Here is a 14,995-nt window from a genome sequence, read left to right as displayed (position 1 = left end):
CTAAATTGGTTATCTAAAGTGTTTGGGCACCTTCAGTCTTAATAAACCTTTCACCCTGAATATTTGCTTTATGAGAACATTGACAGGAACTTATTTCTCAGAAATCCAATACATTACTGCCGCAAAACCAACCATCCATTACTGAGGATGCGACTGCAAGAATTGGAGTTACTTCTTAAAACGCAGTCATCCCGTAGATTTCACCAATCACTAGTGTTCCTTTCTTTGCTTGTTAACTATATATAGAAAAATAAAGTTTTAGAGCACAATCAAATGCAGATGGTCCATTCGATGGCAAACTGTTATGGGCAAGCTTCCAGATGGTGACTTTTGCGAGTAGTCCTGCACAGGAGAGCATATCTGGCCTTGGTATAGGAAAATACCACCAGTCAGAAGGTACTTGAACCTACATGTGATATTGAGGTGTGATGGCTTGATGCGAGAATACTGCAGGTGACAACTCTCTAGATGTAATTGTATTGCCTTGCTGGGATTTCACTAGGCTTTGGTTGTCATACTGTCAGTGGAGGATATGTGTCTCACTACTGTGGGGGAAGCAGAACCTTCATGTCACTACGAAGAGCATTCTGGATGTGGCCCTCAATCAGAGCCGAAATGTGGCTCTCCTGGTAAGAAAGGTTAGGGACCACTGCTTTAAAGTATATTTTCTCTGAAACACTGGAGTGTTTCACAGAAAAATGTACCAGGCTGCAATTGTGCAGTCAGGACCTGAGTCGTGTGGTTTGGACAACCTGAATCAGATGACTGGGTTCCCTTTAAAGATCGTGTTTTGAACGCCTGCTTTTTTCCTCTTATTCATGGTACATGCATGAACCATAATTTAAAATCGGTGACCTTTTTTATCTGTATCTGCTGGACAATTAACATTTATAAGGAAAAGGTTGTCCTTGACATGTCTCAAACTAAGCCTGTGTGATAGGTGAGCTGGTTTTATCCCTGCACCGTAGAGAGTTGGGGTGTTGGCGGCAGTAATCGGGTGCGTATGACCACGAGTGATTTTAATGTGTATGTTCTTTCCTATTTGTGTTTAGTGATATTCTAGGTTTTCTGTTAATGTAGACAGTTTAGTTCTGCTTCTTCAGATCGGTATGTTCACAGAAACCTAGAATTCTGAAGCCCTATCCTTGTCCTCTCTAGATATGTCTGTTTCATGTCATGAAACCTCTTTGCTTCTCTTCAGCCTTATGTGGCTCAGGTTTTCACTCTTCATATTTCTTTAATAGCTTTATGAGCTGGATGGTGACCCAAAAAGGAAAGAGTTTCTGGATGATTTATTCAGTTTCATGCAAAAGCGAGGTAAGTACAGTGCCCGTGTTAAAGGTGTGGTAAACGGGTGCAAATCAGAGGTGGTGGTGGGTGCAGAAATTCCAGCTGGGGTCTGTTTGATCTAAATGGCCTCACCCACCTGGGAATGCGGCATTCCAACCCCCCACCCGCTTTCAGCCCTGAGGGGGATTTGGCTTTATCAACAAAGCAATTAGTGGAATATGCAGGGCTACTGGCAAGTGAGAAATGTATTTTTTTCCTTTAAATCTCTCCATGGCTTTTTTTTTTTTTTTAACTCATATTTGTTTTTTTTTCAATATTGTATGTAATTTACTGTAAATGTATGTCCCAGACAAAATCAGTTTCTGCATAGACAGATGGATGGCTTAGTATGTAGGGAATAGATTATCCATCCATTTTCCATGAATTTTCCATTCTTGAGCTTCTGATTTCATATGTTTCTGTACAAATCTGAGGAAACCGTTTTTATATACGAATAGTGCACGTGCGTTTTTCCTCTGAATTATACAATATCATCATACACCAAAATCTGCTGTTATCACTGTTTTTTTTTTTTTTCTTCCTCTAATACTACAAAAATGAGTGATTTAATACAGCTGCATGCATGAGCCTTTATAGTGAAAGGGGAGAGGTCACGGAGTCTGCCCTTTCACTGGACACATTGGCATGGAATATTGTGCCATTTTGTCTGGAGCGTCTTGCTGGTTCTGTGATAGAGGCCTAGAATAAAGCTTAATATGTATGGTCCATCTTCAGTTCATTGTTCTTCCTCTCTGGTACGATTCTGTTTCTCCAAGTAAACTGTATATTGTTTAGCCATTTAAAATCTTACGCATGTGGGCAATTTTACATGTGGATGTCCTAATTCTATGGGGGTTTTTTTTAAACTTGGGAACAAATGTAAAAACGCCTACATCATGCATTATTCCATTCATGTAGTTTCTGATTCTTATGTTATACACAAGCTCCTTAATCTTGGCTTGATTTGACCTAAAATGACCAAGCACAAGGAATTGATTGTACGTGTGTATGTATATACAGCTCTGGCAAAAATTAAGAGACCACTGCAAAATGTTCAGTTTGATTTTTCTCTTTATAGTCATATTTTTGAGTAAAATGTAAATGTTCTTTTAGTCTATAAGCTTCTGACATGTCTTCTAATTTCCAAGCAATAAATTTTGTGTATTATTTTTTTTTCTGAAAAGGAGAAATGGTCAAAATTAAAGAAAAAAAAAACCCACAGTGCTTTCAGACCTCAAATAATGCAAAAAAAACAAGTTCATAATCATTTAGAAAGAACAATACTAATGTTTTAACTCTGGAAGACTTCAGAAATCAATATTTTGTGGAATAACCATGATTTTTAATCACAGCTTTCATGCGTCTTGGCATGCTTTCCACTAGTCTTTCACACTGCTTCTGGCGCAAAACATTAAGCAGTTCTTCGTTTGACGCTTTGTGACTATTGGTGATGAGCGACTATACTCTTTGCTCGGGTGGTCTCTGAGTATTTGTTAGTGCTCAGAGATTTAGTTTTCATCGCCCCAGCTGCATGATTTACGGCTGCTGGACAGGCTGAATACATGAGGGGATTCCATAACAAATAGGCATTCATCACATGTATTCAGCCTGGCTAGCAGCCGTAAATCATTCAGCTGAGGCGAAGAAAACTACATGTCTGAGCACTACAAAATACTCGAGATCACCCGAGGGTGCTCTGGGAAACCCGAGCAACGAGTATACTCGCTCATCACTAGTGACTATCCATCATCCTCTTGATTACATTCCAGAGGTTTTCAATGGGGTTCAGGTCTGGAGATTGGGCTGCACATGACAGGGTTTTGATGTTGAGGTCTCTTAATTTTTGCCAGAGCTATATATATATATATATATATATATATATATATATATATATATATATATATATATATATATATATATATATATATATATATATACTCACTATATAAATAAATAAAAAAAAAATATAAATATATATATATATATAATATATATAATATATATATATATATTTATTTTTTGAGGGAAAACTACAAAAAGATTTGATCATGTTCAAAGTAATTGTCATGCCCTGTGAAACTGTTGCTACAGTGATGAAATTGCTTTGTGAAGATAATGATCATTGAATATTTAGCATATTGTCCTTTATGAAACGCTAACGTTGGCATAAGGCCAGACATCGCTGACTTTGTGGTTGGAAATTATGCTTCTGAAAATTTAGTTCCATTCATCTGAACAGGGTTGTTTTAAGATGAATAGTTCTTGAGTGTTACGCACAAAATCTACATCTGACTTCACCCATAAAGTTATAATTCCACCACTTTTTATAGAACTACTAAGTGTGGTTTGTTTATTAGGAACACCCGTGAACAGAATTCCAATAATGGCCAAGCAGGTTTTAGACTTGTACATGTTGTATGTCTTGGTGACTGAGAAGGGAGGACTGGTGGAAGTCATCAATAAGAAGCTCTGGCGCGAGATCACCAAAGGCCTGAATCTGCCAACATCGATCACCAGTGCAGCCTTTACTCTGCGCACTCAGTAAGTAGTATGTGTTCAAAACAATGATGAGTGGCCATTTTTACACTGGCAAATGGTGTATGCTGTGGAACTTGCTCCAATGCCACAAGTCCTTCAATGTGCTGATTTGCGAGAGTTCTGATAGGACCACCACTGATCATAAACTTTATGGGCCATATTTAAGACCTAAGCATCCTCTCTGAAGTAGCTAATTGGTTATCTTCAAGCCATTTTTATTTTAAAAATGTCTTCCTGCCTCTACAATAGTAGGCTGCAACTATGCCTTCTCCTTTGCAGATACATGAAGTATTTATACCCCTATGAATGTGAGAAGAGAGGCCTTAGCAATCCTAATGAACTTCAGGCTGCTATTGACAGTAACCGACGAGAGGGGCGCAGACAGAGCTTTGGGGGCTCCCTCTTCACATATTCTCCAAGTGGAGCTCCAAATATCCTTTCATCACCAAAGATTCAGATGCCTGCCATGGTGTTAGCAGGAGCTGCTACCAATGGCAGCCCCCTAACCTCCATACAGAAGATAAAGAAGGGTGAGTAAGCATGGGAATGTTTTACCCCTTCAAGTGTTAAGTCTAACAATTGGCATGATGACTTTAAATTAAAACAAGATTGTACTTACAATTCATATATTTTTTTTTTCTTTCCAGAAGAGGACTCTCCACTGTCGTTGACTGTGCCACCACGGATTCCAGTCACATTGACTGGGCACTCTGTGGTGGCAGCTCAAGTGGCTGCACAGGCAGCTGCTCTGGAACAGCTACGAGAAAAACTTGAGTCAGGAGAGCCCCCTGAGAAGAAGTTGGCGCTAGGAACTGAAGAGCAACAACGCTTGGTGCAGCGAGCTATCCAGCAAAACCTTTTGGCAATGACCTCACAGTTTCCCATGAATATCCGCATTAACAGCCAAGGTAGTTTACTGTGTAGATTAGGAGGCGGAAATTAAATTGGTTTTGACATAAGATTTGACAACTATGACTGTGTACAATGATAGTCCGTTCTAAAGTACCGCCTTTTTTGGACTGTAAGCCGCACCTAGAGTTTAGTGGAGGAAATTTAGAAGGAAAAAAATTGAAGCAAAAATGTGGTCATGTTGCAATGTTGGGGGTGGACCTGACGCTGCTATAGAGGTAATGTCCCCCAATTCTGTACGAATATCCTCCATCCTGGTATGTTTATACCCCCTTCCCATCTTGATATATGTCCACCTCCAGGTATACATGCCCTCCCTCAATCCCCATCCTGGTATATATGTCCCTTATTACACCTATCTGACGGTGTCTGGTGTTGGTCTTTTTTTAGTCCTGTTCTAAGTACTCGTGATTTGTCCCATGATTTCCAACGTGCTTTTTGAGGTTATTCATCTGTTTAGAATATTGGCCCCAGTGCATCATTGCATTGGGCCTCATTTAAAAATGATTAATGGGAGTGATTATAGCTGGTGTAAAGTGCTGCATGCTCGGAAAATAGCATAAATATGGAGGGAGTCCAATTGTGTAGGTCATCTTTTTAACATTTGAATTTTGATTTTTTTTACTACCTTTTTAGTTGTAAAACACAGGTTTTGTTTTTTGTTTTTCCTTATGCCTCCTTAAAGGTTTTTTTCTCTTCTTCAGGCGCGCACTGCTTCTAGTCCTCTGCTTCCTTCTTTTCTGGAGACTTTGGGCTCCCGCAGATTACCAGTTCAGTCCAGCAGCATGTTCTTGAATCTGGCCAACAGGCTGTAAACCAGAGTTTGCATGCGCCTTACCATGGCATTCAGCCAGGCTATGCCTACAGGGTGCCAGTAATCTAGACAGCAAGATGTACACTATAGAATAAAAAATATCTCCCCTTTTCTTGAGATCTCAGTGGATTTTCAATAACTGGTAAACTGCAAAGTTGCTTGTTTTTTGTACATACCTTTATATACTTAAATCAAAGGTCCTTTTTTTTGTTTGTTTTAAACAAATGTTTTTTCGTGCCTACGTTTAAGGGGGGGAATATCCCTCATTGTTGAGTGCCAAGCTGGCATACGCAGACTTGTAGAAAATTGTATTCTCATCTGGGAGACTGCATATGCACTGATAAGTGGCAAACCTTCTGAAACACCTGTCTATTTTGGCGTTTTATCCAAAGTTTTGTATGGTAAGGCTAGTTGAAGAAGCCGGAAAAAATGACATACCTACAGCATGTGTTTGAGGAAAACAAAAAGTGAAAATAAAATGTGCAGACCCTGACACACACGCACGCACGCACGCACACACACTGAAATCTGCATGTGGTATAAATAAATGAATTGTTTCTGGAGGTGAGGTTAATTATCTTCTTGTACATTTTTCCATTTTCTTTTTTTCAGCTGAAGGTAGACAGGAGTCTGCTGTTAACCTTACTACCAATGGCACTAACAGTATTAGCATGTCCGTGGAGCTGAATGGAATTGTATATACTGGTAAGTTGTGTGTGGTTTTGTTGGTTTGTTTGTTTTAAATGCATGTAGGTGTTCCCTATTCATGAACATTTTGCTTCTATTGGCCACATCTTCTCAATTGAGGAATGGTTTCTCAGTCCCGGAGGGCTCAAAATAGTGTAGCTCATGAGGCTAGAATTGAAATGCATTTACAAACCTGACATTTTGGGGCCCTTTTGGTTCGCTTTTTACTTTGACTGTGATATACTTGGGCGTTTTTTGAATCGGTGGTATAACACAGGGCTCAGTGCAGATTTAGATGAGCATGTGTTCTGTAGTCTTTACATGGTCTTGAACTTAGGCACATTTTTTACCCCACTGTTCTACCTCCCAGTATGCCCTGTGACAAAAACAATCTTGTTTGTTTGGTGACTTGGTCGCATAATGTAGTTGTCTGTCCATTATTTATGAATATAAACCACTTGGGAGGGTGTGCATGTTTGTGTGTATCCACTTGTGGCCTTTCCGAACCCTAAGGCCACGATTACACGTTTCATATTTTGTTAGGTTTTTTTTTTTTTTACCTCAGTATATGTAAGCCAGCACCAGGTGAGGGTGATAAATACAGAAGTGGTGACATGTTTCTATTATTGTTTCTCTCCTGGTTTTGGCGTACAAATACTGAGGTAAAAAAAAAAAATTGACCAAATACTGACTGTGTAAATGTGGACCACTTCTAAGTTTTCATTAATATGTTGCCTCTATTTGGCCTCTTTCACACTTCCGTCGGTACGGGTCCGTCGTAATGCGTCGGGCTGACGTACCGACAGACGTTGTGAAAGTTTTGCACGACGTGGGCAGCGGATGCAGTTTTTCGACGCATCCGCTGCCCATTCTGCAGTCCGGGGAGGAGGGGGCCGGGTTTCGGCCCCGCATGCGCGGTCGAAAATGGCAGACGCGACGTACAAAATAACGTTACATTGAACTTTTTTTGTGACGACGGTCCACCAAAACACGACGGATCCGTCGCACGACGGACGCGACGTGTGGCAATCCGTCGCTAATACAAGTTTATGGGCAAAAAAACGCATCCTGCGAGCACATTTGCAGGATCCGTTTTTTTGCCCAAAATGACGGATTGCAAAAAACGGAAGTGTGAAAGAGGCCTTTGTCATCCTTTTGTAACCTGGGAAGCTCTTAATAAGGCTTAGTTTATTTGTATGCTCTGCTGACCATAAATATGTTGGGATATTGATCAATCTTTTACAGTAAAATGCTCAATTTGTATACATTTTAGGCTGTTGCTATAGTGTTGCCATGGTGAATAGAAGTGGTGCACAGTGTTGATGTGGACGTCCCCAAGTCATGTGATTAGGGAAAGCAGGAAGTATGCTTTTGTTACCAGGCAGCCGTCCTTTCCTAGGCGACTGCACATTTCTGCCTGTTATGTTATCCTACCATTATATTCAGTATTCTGTTACTTAACAGTGAATTTTTTTTAACACGTGTTTATATTCTACTGTCGGTAAATGCATGTGACTGACTTATTCTCAAATGCGACGTTGATGTAATGAAAGCATTAGCATAATTGATCATGTGGTACCTTTTTAAAGGGGTTATCCACTATTAGGACAGCCCCTTCTTAAACTAAATGTTTGGCCCCAATAAAATAATAAAGCCTGTACTCTCCTCCCATGCCAGCTCCGTTCCATTGGTGTCGGCACTGGCGGCCCCAGGGCTGTGATGCGGTGTTGTGACATGTGACGCCGGCGCCCAATCAGTGCTGTCACTGTCTCCACCTTTAGACAAACTGAACATGAAGAGGAAGCCTGGAATCAGCTGCAGCCCAGACTTCACGTTCAGCTTGTCTGAAGGTGGAAACAGTGCGCCGGCGTCACATGTCACAACACCACATCACAGCCCCGGGGAGAGCGAGTGCTGACACCATGGGAGAGGAGTATAGGTTTTATTTTATCGGGGCCGAACATTTAGTTTAGGAAAGGGTTGTCCTAGTAGTGGATAACCCCTCTAAGGCCAATATCTGTCAGTTAGTTTACAGTGTATGATTAACTACTTGCAGACTGTCCTTGCACTTTAACCCCTTAAGAACTGGTCAGTTAATCATTTTTGCGTTTTTACCCCTTCATCCTCAATGTAAACGAGAATCTAATCAATACCACAAACTGTTTTGGAAAGACTCAAAGGAAGTGAAACACAAAGTATATTTAAATGTTAGTGCAATGTTTCTCTGATTATCTCTTCTTTCATTAGCAGGAAAAATCCATTTTGGTAGACCATGTATTTTCATGTGAGCTGCTTCCTTAAAGGGATTTTTCAAATAAAACTTGATTGTAATCAATAGATATTGGAATAATGATGATTTAAACAATTGGATGTGTTTAAATAAAATGTTCCTGTGCTGAGATAATCTTATAAATGTGCCCCTGCTGTGTACTGTGTAATGGCTGTGTCTGACCATACAGGGACATGGTCTGATCACACCACAGCTCCTGGGTCGGAGAAAAAGCAAAAAAGAGTATGCAGACAGGACAGTATGGGGTCACAGATGATTCTTTCTGTGAGGTAAAGCACTTCCCTGCCTGTTTTTAAATAATATTTTACTTCAGAGACTTAGCTGCGATCTCATACTGTAATGTATGTATACTCCCTTTTCTCCCCCCCCCCCCGCCTAGGAGATGTGGTATGACCACACCATGTTCCTGTACGGTCAGACACAGCCATTAGTAGCACAGCAGGGGAATTGAGCTTTTTGTTGACCATAATCTGTGGGGGAACCTGACAATGTTCCTGCAGAAACGTCCTGAAATCAGTTTGCTAAAGAGACCTTCTGGAAAAATTGGAGCACTATGTGGTGGTGTGGAATAGAACTGTTTGGGGGTTTCTGTTTTAAAATGTCCTCTCTTTATACTTTTTTTTTTTTCTAGGTGTCTTATTTGCTCAACCTCCTACCTCAACATCTGGAATCGTCAAAGGAAATGTCACCAGGACTGCAAGTGTGGGAGGGACCAGTAGTAGCACATCACTGGCCCCATCGTCGGCAGCGCAGGCTCCCGTTTCAAACAGTTCTTCACCCTGACGTTTCCGCCAAATTCAGTACAGCTGAAGCCAAAAAGAGAAAAAAGGAAAAAAGGAAAAAAAAAAAAAGTCACTTAAAGTTTCACACACTCAGGTTTATTACTCCTTGTCTGTGGGCACCTCTGGAATGCATTGCCGGTTGCAGATGGGGTTCTGGTTGAGCCAGTATAGGGTTAGAATTAGCTTACCCTTTACCCTCTGTGAAACAATCCATATACCTCATTTATTGCACTGCAAATATATATAAATATTTTTTTTTCATTCAAATACCTCCAAATACAAATAACCCCTCATTCTCGGCTTTGCTCTTCAGAAGCCCGCATACAGTTTTATTTTTTATGCCTACAAACAATGAGGATCTATGAAATTTAAAGATGGTTTTGTGTACATGCCTTTTATTCAAGGAAGGACGAAAACTTCTGCAGAAATCTATATAAATATATAAATATTGCTGTATTCCTGGCGCTGGACTTCTATGGGGCCCAGGATTTCGGCACGATGGGACGGGATGTGCCCGCTGCTCCTTCATAGGCTTGCGTTTAGTCTCGCCCTTCACACTCTGGAATGTAATGGAGAGGAGCAGGGAATGCTGAATGTTTTTCGTGTTTATTTCCCCTTTGTCCCCTTGGCCGCCTGATGTATCAGAGTTCAGGCTACATCTGTACCTCACGTAAACTCCACCATTCCATTACCACACTCAACCAATTCAACGTTTTTATACGGGTCATATCAGCAGACAAAAAAAAGAAAAAATCAAAAGGCATATGATTGGAATGTTTTTCTGAATTTAATTCTAGAAGCTTTCCTGTGTTTTGCTCTCTTATCCGGGTACATGCTGTGACAGTATGTTGCTCTTTTGTGGCTTCTGGTAGTTTGATTGAAAATGAAGCATATATATATTTGCTTACATATAGATAAAACAGAGTAATTTTTTTTACACAGATATAATAAATGTATGCTATGCCACAGGACCATCTACTGCCAAGTCTGTTAGATTAGGTGTCCGTATAAGATGGCATTTGCTGTTCACCCTCAATGTCTTAATTGCCGCTGAGATGGCAGTGTTAATCTCTTGTACTATGATGATACTGTGTCCATATTTTTTTTTTTTAACCCACTTTGATTTTATATTGTGATAATTACCTTTTATTCCCCCTCCTTATTTTCCTTCTCTTGAAATGGGCTCGATTTAGTTTTATTCAAGAAACGGAGCAGTAGTAGTGAAGGTTACAGAATACCGTATATGAAGACTTTTTCATGCCAGGAAGCAAACCTTGTTCTCGTAGCTTGCTCAGACTAGCTTAATCTTCTTTTCTTTTTTTTTTAAATGAAATATAGATTCTAAAATATAACAGACAAAACCATAAATGATGGTCCCTATAGCGCCATTTGTATCAAAAAGTGCCCTTACATTGGCCCCACATACCATTGCTGATTTAGGGCATTAGTCTCTGGTTATATTTTGCCTAAGGCAAAAAAAAAAAAAGAGGCTTTATTGAATTATACCTATGTCCCCTTTTCCTACAGTAGGTCTGTAGATGGGTGTCCTGTACACTTTGTGGGCTAACCCTCTGTGCTGGTTGCACTGCATTGCCATTTTGCAATGTATTTCTGAATTAGTGCTTTTTACACGTTTGCCTATACGGCCGCTTTTGTGGATGAGCTGTATACATGGAGATCAATTGACCCATAGCCTCGTCTATCCTATGTAAAACACGCAATTCTCTACAGAATTTCCTTTATACGATTTCCCTTCAGTAGAAGGCTACTACTCCATTTAGTTTCCTTCCAGATACAAACCTCTTGTCTTGCTAAACTGTGTTTGGGACAATGTTCTTCTTTTAGATTGGACTCTTATCCTGAAGACATGCTAATAGCAATGTCTGAGGTGCCAATACCCCTTTATCGTCACTGCAAAACAAAGAAATGGTTGTAAAGAACCTGTCACTATTACAGGCCTATCTAAGTCCAAGAAGTATCCTTGTGGATATTGACATGCTAAGATGCCGAGATGAGGAGACTTAAAGACACAATGCTCCTCTGGGAAATATGCTAATTATGCAAATTGTCTCTTCAGAGAGGAAGAGAACTAGAACTCTAGTGCCTCCTATTGGAAGTAGCAATCCTAAGGGTGGGTACGTGTCCACGCTAAGCCCCGCCCCCTTCTGGGACGCGATGATGCCGGATGTGTTCATTGTACACATCCGGGATCATCGCACCCCTCGCATAGGGCCCTGTGTTATTCCTTGCGGCGCCGCAGCGTCGCCGCAAGGAACACGGACATGCTGCGATTTGAAAAGACGCGCAGCATGTCCGGAGTCGCAGGGCCGCCGCGTGCGTGTTTCCACGCATAGTGGACACGGGATTTCGAAAAATCCCCTCCACTATGCTGGAACATCTGGACGCTGCGTGTTTGACGCTGCGGCCCCACGCAGCGTCAAACACGCAGCGTTTCCTGACCGTGGACACGTACCCTAACAGTCAATGTCGACCCTTTAACGATCCTTGTCACATGACTTAGGATAATAGCCAAACCAGAATCTCAATTTGCAGACACTGTGTTTCGGGGTACTGCCCCTCGTCAGTGCAAAGTGGAGATCTGGTTTGGCTGAGTGAGAGGCGTCTGATCGGGACCCAAGAAGTATCGCTTCTCCTTGCGGAGATTGACATGCTAAGCATGCCCAGATGAGGAGACTTGAAGCCGCAATGCTCCTCTGGGAAATATGCAAATTATGCAGATTGTCTCTTCAGAGAGGAAGAGAACTAGAACTCTAGTGCCTCCAGGCCTATCTAAGGAAAGGTATGAAATGATGCCTCTTATCTCCCAGGGTTTCTGATTAGCTAAAATGACCTCATGGTTTTGTCTTTTTGGCTAAAGGTACCTTCACATTAAGCGACGCTGCAGCGATATCGACAACGATGCCGATCGCTGCAGCGTCGCTGTGTGGTCGCTGGAGAGCTGTCACACAGACAGCTCTCCAGCGACCAACGATGCTGAAGTCCCCCGGGTAACCAGGGTAAACATCGGGTTACTAAGTGCAGGGCCGCGCTTAGTAACCCGATGTTTACCCTGGTTACCATTGTAAAAGTAAAAAAAAAAAACAGTACATACTCACCTTCTAATGTCCGTCAGGTCCCTGGCCGTCTGCTTCCCGCACTGACTGTGAGCGCCGGCCGTAAAGTAAAAGCAGAGCACAGCGGTGACGTCACAGCTGTGCTGTGCTTTACGGCCGGCCGGCGCTCACAGTCAGTGCGGGAAGCAGATGGCCAGGGACCTGACAGACAGCAGAAGGTGAGTATGTAGTGGTTTTTTTTTTTACTTTTACAATGGTAACCAGGGTTAACATCGGGTTACTAAGCGCGGCCCTGCGCTTAGTAACCCGATATTTACCCTGGTTACCATTGTAAAACATTGCTGGCATCGTTGCCTTTGCTGTCAAACACGACGATACACGCCGATCTGACTACCAAATAAAGTTCTGGACTTTCAGCAACGACCAGCGATATCACAGCAGGATCCTGATCGCTGCTGCATGTCAAACACAACGAGATCGCTATCCAGGACACTGGAACGTCACGGATCGCTATCGTTATCGTTGCAAAGTCGTTTAGTGTGAAGGTACCTTAAGAGCAGTCTAGTTAGATAAAACAAAATTATCAGCATTAGTTCCAACACCTGCCTCTATGGTGGTCATCACTAATCCTGCAGCAATTAACACCTTCACCGTCCCCTGGGCACTTTTCCGTTTTTGTTTTCGGTTTTCCTTGGCTAGCAAACATGTATAGTTTTTGTTTTTTTCATGTGGTAGAAAAAAACATTTTTGTTTTTGTCGACATTTTTTTTGAGACCCCTTTTCATTTTTAATGATCTGGAGCGGTGAGAGCTTATTTTTATGCACCCTAAACCCACGTGTTTATTGATACCATTTAGGGGCAGATACAAGGTTTTGATCACCTTTTTGTTGCAGTGGCCAAGAAAGGCACAATTCAGGCGTTATGATTTTTTTTTTTTTACAAGTTTAATTTTACTTTTATATTTTGATCAGACTTCTACGAGCGCGGTGATACCAGTGGCTTTCACTTGTGGATTGTAATGAAAGGCACGGAGGTCATCAGCAGATCCCGGGTTTTTATGACAGCCAATTGGCACACAAATGGAAGCATGGAACATGCCACCCCTGCTGGCATGTGTTAAATGCCACTGCGAGGGAAGAGGCAAGCTTGGTGTGCGAGCCTGCATCAAAGTCAGGGACATGACGTTTGATTTGCATGTACGAGAAAAGTCGTGAAGTGGTTTAAGTCACTGCCATAATTTATAAGATTGCTGCAGTCAATCACGGACTACATTGTTCACTCTTCGTACGTGCAAATGCAACGGGTGAGGAAGGCGATTGGCAGCAACAATCATGTAAATAATGGACATCATTGCTGCATGACTGGTAGAGACTACTGCAGTTGGCAGTGTTGGAGTAGTGGGGGATTGTATATGTAAGTAATGGTGTTGTCATGTGCAGCTGTTGTTACACCAAGTTCTTGGATGTAGCATGAAGCCGAGCTTAGAAAGCTAACCCTGCCTACACCACAGCTTTCTATGTACAGGGTGGGCCATTTATATGGATACACCTGGGTGGGCCATGTTTATGGATACACCTAAATAGAATGGGATATGGGAGAGGAAAAACTTTTCAAGATGGGTGGTGACCATGGCGGCCATTTTGAAGTCGGCCATTTTTTGAATGCAACTTTATAAATGGCCCACCCAGGTGTATCTATATAAATGGCCCACCCTGTACATTGTCTATTGGTAGTGAGCTACTTATCAGAGGAGAGGACGTGGTTGGACTAAGTCGCGTGAGTTATAGTCCAGGCTGTGATAATATCCTGGTGATAAAACAACGGCACACCGCCTAATAAGTGACACTTCCCTGAATTCAATGTTTCAGCCCCTATATCATTCTGCCCTCAGATTACATGACAAAATCCTGCTGATATATTTCCTGTAAGTGGGACAATTTGTAGCCTCTATTTTAAGTCTTAGTGTATCCTACCAATAATCTTTTTAAAGTAGTGACTGGTAAAAATGTGTGTGACTTTTTAAAAGTACTGAGACCATTGCCTGTAGAGCAATAGTATTGCAACCTTGGAGGTTAATTGTCACTTTTTATTAACCCATTTGACATATATTTAATGTTAGATCACCATCTAAAGCAATAATGCTCCTGGACTTGGTAGTGATCAAATACCTCCTCTCTCTCGAATAGCTTTATAGCCCAAAGTTAAGCTGATTGTATACTTCAAATTTTTTGTGGGGCAGATCTGGATGATTTTTGCTTTGGAGGTTCCCAAGTGGTCTCAGGAATGTCTGGCAGCCACTTACCACCATGTATCAATAAGAATAATAATTTGTCTGTTCTGCGAAGCCAAAATATCTGTGGCCCAAAGAATTGTTGACTTGGGACAAGCCTGCTGCCACATCCTACATGGCAAATGCCAATAGGATAAGATGGACCAGTCTAAAGAACATGAATTTCTTAAGCGCAATTTTGGAGGGCACAGTTTGCTGGGCAGGATATATTGTTCCTTCACTTCTCGCTGCTTTTCCCATCATGCCCTGACTGGGTGGGGATAGATCGAATTTAGAAACAA

At 41.6% G+C, this 14,995-nt stretch overlaps 1 protein-coding gene across 2 annotated transcripts in view; it reads left to right on the top strand.

Annotated features, from left to right (window-relative positions):
- The window catches only part of ARID3A (AT-rich interaction domain 3A), a 35,721-nt gene extending 25,634 nt beyond the window's left edge, over window positions 1-10,087 (top strand). For both annotated transcript variants that reach the window (XM_077271517.1, XM_077271525.1), the window contains exons 4-9: window positions 1,245-1,317; window positions 3,687-3,870; window positions 4,147-4,397; window positions 4,515-4,775; window positions 6,203-6,295; window positions 9,199-10,087. In XM_077271517.1, the coding sequence (XP_077127632.1) occupies window positions 1,245-1,317; window positions 3,687-3,870; window positions 4,147-4,397; window positions 4,515-4,775; window positions 6,203-6,295; window positions 9,199-9,350 (1,014 nt within the window). In that variant the 3' untranslated portion in view covers window positions 9,351-10,087. The remainder of the gene's footprint in view (window positions 1-1,244; window positions 1,318-3,686; window positions 3,871-4,146; window positions 4,398-4,514; window positions 4,776-6,202; window positions 6,296-9,198) is intronic.
- The last annotated feature ends 4,908 nt before the right edge of the window (window positions 10,088-14,995 follow it).

This window comes from Ranitomeya variabilis, chromosome 1, assembly GCF_051348905.1.
Source record: "Ranitomeya variabilis isolate aRanVar5 chromosome 1, aRanVar5.hap1, whole genome shotgun sequence".
Classification (NCBI taxonomy): domain Eukaryota; kingdom Metazoa; phylum Chordata; class Amphibia; order Anura; family Dendrobatidae; genus Ranitomeya; species Ranitomeya variabilis.
The sequence above is the reverse complement of the archived record's forward strand: the minus strand, read 5'-3'. Positions and strand labels throughout refer to the sequence as shown.